Genomic DNA, 7904 nt, shown 5'->3' with positions numbered 1-7904 from the left:
TTCAAAAGTGTTACCTTTTATTTAGCAACCCCACAGGCTATACATGAAAAGATATATAAATTTTTTTTCAATCACTAATTGTTTACTTATCTCAAAACCTGAAGGTCTAGCTATTAAATGTCTCAGTTAAACTTTAACCTTAGACAGGGATCGATTTACTTCTTCTAGCTTGTGAATCTGTCTGATAAAGAAATCACCATACCTCTGTGCAACTTTCGTATCTGCGATGTGGATCATATTTCGGTCAATGAAGAAGTCAACCTGTTAAAAAAATAGTTGAAATTTTGTTCATGATTATTGTTTACAAGATGAACAACTTTAAGACTACTGGTAAAAAAAACCTGATCTGCACAATATTCCACCAATAAATTATTAAAACATCAGCAAAAATATCTTGGTGCCACAGTGGTAAAAAAGTGGCATAAAAAGGATCTAGTTATTAAACCCAATACTGATTACCACCTACAGTGTGCTCCAAGTTACATACTAGGTTCTTTGCAGCCACCCAGCATTTTACTTTTATACTTCTCTTTTATTTCCTTAGACCTCATCCAACTAGCTGTTCAAATTTTCTAAATATGTTATGAAAAATATCAGGACTACAAGGACAGAACATTCATTCTTGTGCCTGGATGATTATGACATATGCATGCCACAAAAGAGAAGCCAGATGAAGCCAACCTTCAGATATATTACAAAATGCATGTAATGCATATACATAACTGAAATTGTCAGGATTCTATGCTGTGAATTGTGTAACAGTCAGACTGGATTGTATCAAATATTGTGGTTCTTAACCTGCAACAAGTTCTTAGTTATTATTTTCTGCCACTTCTTAGAATATTTGTGATATAGACATTTCAGTATTTACCATCAACCTGATTCTGTTAATATTTGTAAAGTCATGATTTACGAATAAGAAATACCTGGCAGTTATATATATATAGCTGCTGTTAGACAATATATATATAACTGCCAAGTAGAGTATTCACTTAAAAACTTTGTTTTATCATAAACTTCATTTAAAATTCTCCCATAGAGTACCTAGATTCTTTACAGCTTCTGTAAAAAATGTATCAAATCTGTACTTACAAATTCCAAATTAAGTATTAAAAAAATCCCATATGACCTAATCTTTTAGAATCTGACACAGAGTCCACATCTAATTTACTTCATTTGGTGTAGCATTATCAAAGATTAAAACCATATAACAATAGCAGGGTAAGATCACATATAACAAAAATCAAATAAACCTGGAAGACTCATGTATGTGACAGTAAAATTTCATGAATCATGAATGTGCTTTCCACTAAATTCCTTGGATCACAGAGACATACAATCATAAATCCATACGATAGCATTTTCTTAATTTCATTTATTAAACAAATGAATAATTAATGAGTTGTAACACCTAGACTAATCTTGTTATACGGTCCTCATACAGATTACGGAGCTATGTATATAGTAAATTCTGTGCTCAACAATATGATAAAAACTAAGCTTTCACTTCATTCATTTAATCTGCAGAAATAAGCTTATGATGGGTTATAATGTATTCTAGTCAAGACCCTCAGCCAACACAAAACTTTACAAAATCCTGACTCACGTGTGCCAATGTGTTTAAAATATAATATGAAAGCTCTTGGAGATTTATAAAACCACCAAATTTAAGTAAAGTTGTTTCTTACCTCAGAGTCACTCTGGAAATCACCTTGTAGCCCAGATGTTCCCTTCGTCCAAACCATGTTGCGCATTTTGTGTTTAAAGCACAATAGAGCATTGCGGAAATCATCTTCAGTCATTTCTTGGAAAGTGGCCATCTTCTCCATTGGCATTGTGGTGTAGAGCTTGAGGTAAGAACGCATCACACTGATCTGCTGCTGCTGCTGAACTTCATCTAAAAATACCTGAGAAAATAAAAGTTGAAGTTGTATCATTACATTAACTATCTGATAATAAGAGTAACATCTTTCTCAGTTTTTACTCTTGGCTTGTAACTTATAATTTGCTTTTTGAATTGGCTAAAAAATATAAAAAACTACATATATATAAGACTGATAAAATAACAACCAGGAGCAGTGAGTTGTAAAATCTCAAATATAACTAAAATTTTAAATGTTACACTGAAATAAGCAGAAATACTATCAAACTTAGTTTACACGTTCTCTTGGAGAGCACATCTAATCTGCATGAGAGGACCTATCAAACATAGAGCAGCCAAAATTCCAAATAATATAACTGAAAACAAAGCATTCTTATAAACTGAAAGCTGCTCTGCTGTGCACCATACAGCCTAATTTATAACTGGGAAAGGTTCTCTGTGGTAGTTGGTAAGATTTGAATCAAATGGTGGAGGGACAGGGCTCAAGAATTTAGGACAAGCAAATGTAAAACAAGCTGTGAACTCCTGAGTGTCATTACGCTGAAAGAGAAAAGGAATATTGCATTACTTCACTTCCCGCATAAGTACAGTCACTACCCTAATATACGATGAATTTCTGTGGATGTGACTGAACTTTTGGGACGGTTCTAATTACTTTTTCACATGATGGGATGTAGATCATCAATAATATTCCGCTTAGAAATTTAACAGCTTTCAATAACAACAATCCAATATTTAACTTTGTAATTTAAAATGCTAAATGGAAGTGGACTAAGTTATTTTTTACCTGTTCTTGTAAAATCTTGAAAGTATAAAGAAATATGATTACTTTTAACAAAAATGTGAATAAGATGTTAATGTTAAAATCTATATAGTTTGTGAGAGGACTACTAAATTTACCTAATCAACTCAGTACTTGATGTGCACACACACACACAAATATACAGTAGTTCTACATAAACTACAAAGCCTCACAATGTCAAATAAGGTGATGATCTTTCCTGACGAGAACACATACAGAGGACCATGTTCAATAGTAAATCTTAATCTTACTTTAAATTGGATACTCAAGTTCTATGAAAGCATTTTCCAAGCATACCCAATTTAAATTAAACCTTAGTATAGTTTTCATTCACAATTACCACAAAACAGGAACAAAAGAATTTAACCTGTGTTCAATAAATGGTCATACAGTCCTTACCTAGTACATCCCACTGTTAACATCTCATAACTTTAAATGTTTAAAAAGTGGACAGCTATTATAATAGATGAGGTGAACTACAATAAAATATATTCTGCACAGTAAAAATGGCGAAACTGGTTGGCCCAATGGAAGTTTTCTATTACAGGTAGTATAATGCTGTATGAAACTCTCAGCTGCAGCCCATGAAACTTTCAGCCTTAGCCCGGTGGTGGCTTGTGTTGTTAGTACCTATGGAGGTGCCAGACACATTCATGGCTAAATTTAACCTTAAATAAAATAAAAGCTATTGAGGCTAGAGGGCTGTAATTTGGTATGTTTGATGATTGGAAGGTGGATGATCAACACACCAATTTGCAGCCCTCTAGCCTCAATAGTTTTTAAGATCTGAGGGTGGATAAAAAAAGTGCGGACGGATAGGCAAATAGCCATCTCAACAGTTTTCTTTTTTACAGAAAACTAAAACATTTAACATTCTTAGAAATTTTATCTACCTAGGTCTTGAGATTTTTTCCAAGCTTAACTATCACATACTTTACTCTGCCTAAAATTATATTTCATTACAACATGACATTTTTATAATAAAATAAGGTTTTATATATACTTACCCAGTAATTACATAGCTATAAGTTTCTTTTAACAATAACCTTAAAATTTTGAAACTACGGGTCACATCTTTGTTTTCTATGTAGTATGCCCACTTCCCTTTGGAAAATCGGTACAACATAGCAAGAGCTTCAATTGTTTATGCCATATGTCCAAGCTTAGCATTGAATTGGGTAGGCTCCTGATCATGCAATTATTGGGTGAGTATATATAAAACCTTATTTTATTATAAAAATGTCATTTCTAAGTAACTTTAAAATGTTATAGCTGATTCCCATTGAATGGAGAGTATGAAGGCTGGACATATCTACCCAAACATTATTAATACTAATGAGTTGGAGAATAGAAATTTGCTAACATTGAACCAATGGTGTTGAACCTTACCTGATAAGAGGCTGCTACAGAGTAGATACTGCCTCTGGTTGGCGCTCATCTTATCCAAAAGAGGCGAGGCGATGAAGCCTTATGGGCCTACTACTACAGTGGGTGCTTTGCAGTGATGTACTAATTTCCGAGGGCTAGCAAAGAATACAAGATGCCCCTGCCCAGGGAGCAGTACCACACAAAATAACCAGAACAAATATAGTCACCATAACCACCAAACAAAATTAAAAACACCAATACCCAACCATTAAAAACCAAAGGACTGGAGGGTACTCCAAGTACATAGTACTCTCAGGCTCCCCAAAAACTCAACACCCTAAGCAAGGCAAAGAGACTAAAGAAAGGACATTGCTTTCTATGTTTCCTTCCCCAACACCATGCCAGCCACGTAAAACGGACCCAAGGTACTGCACTGATCATAAGTAGTTTCGATATCCCATAAATAATGAGATGCAAACACTGACTTGCACTTCCAAAACATCGTCTGCACAATCGACGTGAGGGATAAATAGTGCTTAACACCAAAGACGTAGCGACAGCTCTTATCAGCCTTTACCTTACATGAGGAGAGAGTCTTCGCCAACCATGGAATGAGCTTCCGAAATCAAGTCCCTGAGGGAGGACACCAGGGCATTCTTAGACAGAGGCCAAGAGGGATGTTCACAGAACACCAAAAGATTCCTTGAAGTACCATGAATAGCCTTCATTCTGTGAAGAGATAAAACTTAGGGCCCTTACTGGACAGCGGTACTGTCTTTAACTAGGCAGACCTACTATCTCAGACCAAGCTCTTAATCGTAAGGAGAATGAGGCAATGGATTCGATGTTGACTGGGGTCTTGGCTAAAATCCTAGGGAAAAGGCAAACTGCATTCGAGAGAAAAATGTGCTGTCCAAAGCATGGATCTTGCTGGACCTTTTGACAGTGGCTAAGGCTACCAGAAAAAGTCTTCCTGGTAAGATCCCTTAAAGAGATAGTCTGCATGGGCTCTAAACGTGAACTGGCCAGCCATGTGCTGATGGCCCCCTTATTCGCGGGGATCATTACCGTTTACCCCAAGAATAGCTAAAATCCGCGAATACTTAAAACCCTTCAAAAAATCACTTAGAACTGCCTGTTTTGATTGTTCAAACACAATAAAAACTAAAAAAATGCTTACACCAGGTATTATCCTACTTATGATGGGGTTAGGTTCCAAAAACCCATTGTTTGTTGGAAAAGATGCATCTGAATATAGCCTGACCTCACTAGGGTATTCAATTGCCATGTATACAAATATGGTAGCCTAGCCTCCACTATAAAGTATACTTTATACATATACTGTATAGTAATTATTAATATCAGTTAATTCTGGAGGTTCATGCAGATTGACATATTAGTTCCAATACAAAGAGAAAATTGAATAAAAAACAAGAATTAAGCTTAGCCTACAGTGGTATATCGTATACATATACAGTAGTCTAACCCTATTATACTGTCCTCAGATTCACAAATTAATATCATATTATACAAAAACATCAACATAATGAATATGCATCTTTTCAAGATGTTATACTTTTCTTCACTGTATCCAGTAGTAAAACCCCGTATTCGCGGTCTACTTTATTCTAGATATCTCTGTGACGATATCTACCACATTATTAGGAAAGTTTTATTTCAAATTATTTTTCACTAAGAAATATTCACTAATTACTGTATTTTCACATCATTTTCATGACTAAATGCACTTTTTGTGATAAAACTATTAAAATACTCAGGTATAAGCATTTTTAGAGATTTTTTGTGTTTGAACTATCAAAATAGGCAGTTCTAAGTGTTTTAGAGGGGTTTTAAGTATTTGGATTTTAGCTATTTAATGGGGTGTGTGTGTGTGTGTGTGTTATATGTTGTGAATACAGGGGTTTGCTGTAATACTGTATATATTCTTATATTGCTTTTGTATTATAAATGGCAATCATAGTGATCAATGTTTTGGTTTGGAAATCAATTACGTGGTAAGTTTATTTCGCCGTATTTAACTCGGTTCAGAGCACTTTTCTTGCTTCTAGTTAGCGTAAATGAATCTCTAAGTACTCTATTTATAAGGGGCAAAGTTATTTTTCGTTATACAGTGTTTTCAAGTCAAAATATAACTTAAATATGTCTCGTTGCTTAATTAATTTAGCTATTTTTCGTTTATAGATGGCATTGGCGTTTGAGAGCACGTTTGTTTTGTGTAAATTGATTAGTTTATTATTTTCACTTGATTTCATCATATCAGACTTTGTTTGATATTTATCTTCTATCGTGAAAACAGCAGTAATGTGTTCTTTCATACCAGTAGTTTTGATTAATTTTAATTGTAATTCGAGTTTCATCATGTTCCTGATGCATGATAATTTATACTGTAGTTATTAGCAACGAACATTGTTTTCTCAACTTCAGCTACAACACGATTAGAATTTGTAATATATTTCCTTGCCGATCTTTTATCATAGCAAATAAAGTATGATGTAAAATATGTCCAAAGTCTATTCTGCATAGCGTCATTTGTAACATAACTATGGTAATTGTTTATTACCGTACGGTAGCTGAAATACAAGCAAAACGGCTGTTTTTACCCAATTCAGTTATAAGCTAAACAACAGTTTCTCGTTCGGTTGTTTATGGCTGTATGCATTTACGCAAGAGTATAATGTTACTAACAATACTTTTATCATTCTCTTTTACTTTTTAACTAGAAGATGGGATAAAGAGATGGAGGAAAAGAAGTTAGTCTATTGTAATTTGGTCTCTCTCGCTGCCTGATTATGCTACCTAAGTCAGTCTTGAGAAAATTTAAAAATATTTTATAAATACAGTGTTGTTGTATTAGTGGCGTAATTGCTTACCCCATCACAAAATCGAATTATCATATGGCTAATTATCCTAACTCAAGCACTACCTGGGTACCTGGTATTTTAATAGTTTTGACATCACAAAATGTATTAGTCATGAAAATTATATGAGAAATAGAGTAATTAGTGAATATTTCTCAGTGAAAAATACTGCAAATGGGCGAATTTTCCGCAACTAATGTGTATATATGTTCCATAGAGAAATCTGCAAATGGGTTTCCGCAAATAATGTGTATATATGTTCCATAGAGAAATCTGCAAATGGGTGAGTCCATGAATCCTGAGACCGCGAATACGGGGGGTTTACTGTATGTCTAAATTTCCAGGAGAGCAAAGGCTTTCTTTAAGCTTTGTCGTACCAAAGGACTTGATAAGATCGGACAAATCTTGGTTAGACGATAAGTCTGTTCCTTTGTGGCGGAAAACCGAGCTAAGCATTGCTCTGAAGCCCTTAATGGTAGAGGTGGAAAGCCCTTAGTCGAGCATAAGAACAGTAGAAAGTCCGCTATTTCTGTTACAGAGGTACTAGAAGAGCTAGAAGAGGACACGTTATTTCGTCTGCACCAAGACCTGGAGATAGACCACTTAGCCTGGTAGACTTTATCTGATGACTGTCTTCTTTACTTAACAATCGTGTCTACAGCAGCTATTGAAAAGCCCTTCTTTCGTAGTAGCTTAACAGTTTGAATCCTGTTAGGGCCAGAGAAGACAGGCTTTGGTGGAACTGTCGAAAGTGAGGTTGCCTGAGTTGTTGCTTTTGTGGCAGCAGTCTCGGGAAGTCCGCAAGAAGTTCCAGCAGATCTAGGAACCACTCCTTTGTTGGCCAGAAGGGGGCTATCAAAATCATAGACAGGTTTTGATGAAACTGGAATTTATTGAGAACTTGTCTCACCAAACTGAATGGGGGAAAGGCATACAGATCTTTGCCCCACCAGTCCTCCAACATTGCATCAGT

The 7904-nt window shown here is 35.1% G+C and overlaps 1 protein-coding gene across 1 annotated transcript in view; it reads right to left on the bottom strand.

Annotated features, from left to right (window-relative positions):
• The window catches only part of eIF3l (eukaryotic translation initiation factor 3 subunit l), a 248904-nt gene continuing 241000 nt past the window's right edge, over positions 1–7904 (bottom strand). The window contains 3 exon segments of the mRNA XM_067093244.1: positions 1–261; positions 1689–1907; positions 2264–2422. Coding sequence (XP_066949345.1) covers positions 127–261; positions 1689–1907; positions 2264–2422 — 513 coding nt within the window. The 3' untranslated portion in view covers positions 1–126.

The sequence above is a fragment of the Macrobrachium rosenbergii genome, chromosome 49 (genome assembly GCF_040412425.1).
Source record: "Macrobrachium rosenbergii isolate ZJJX-2024 chromosome 49, ASM4041242v1, whole genome shotgun sequence".
NCBI classification, from domain to species: Eukaryota; Metazoa; Arthropoda; class Malacostraca; order Decapoda; family Palaemonidae; genus Macrobrachium; species Macrobrachium rosenbergii.
The sequence above is the reverse complement of the archived record's forward strand: the minus strand, read 5'-3'. Positions and strand labels throughout refer to the sequence as shown.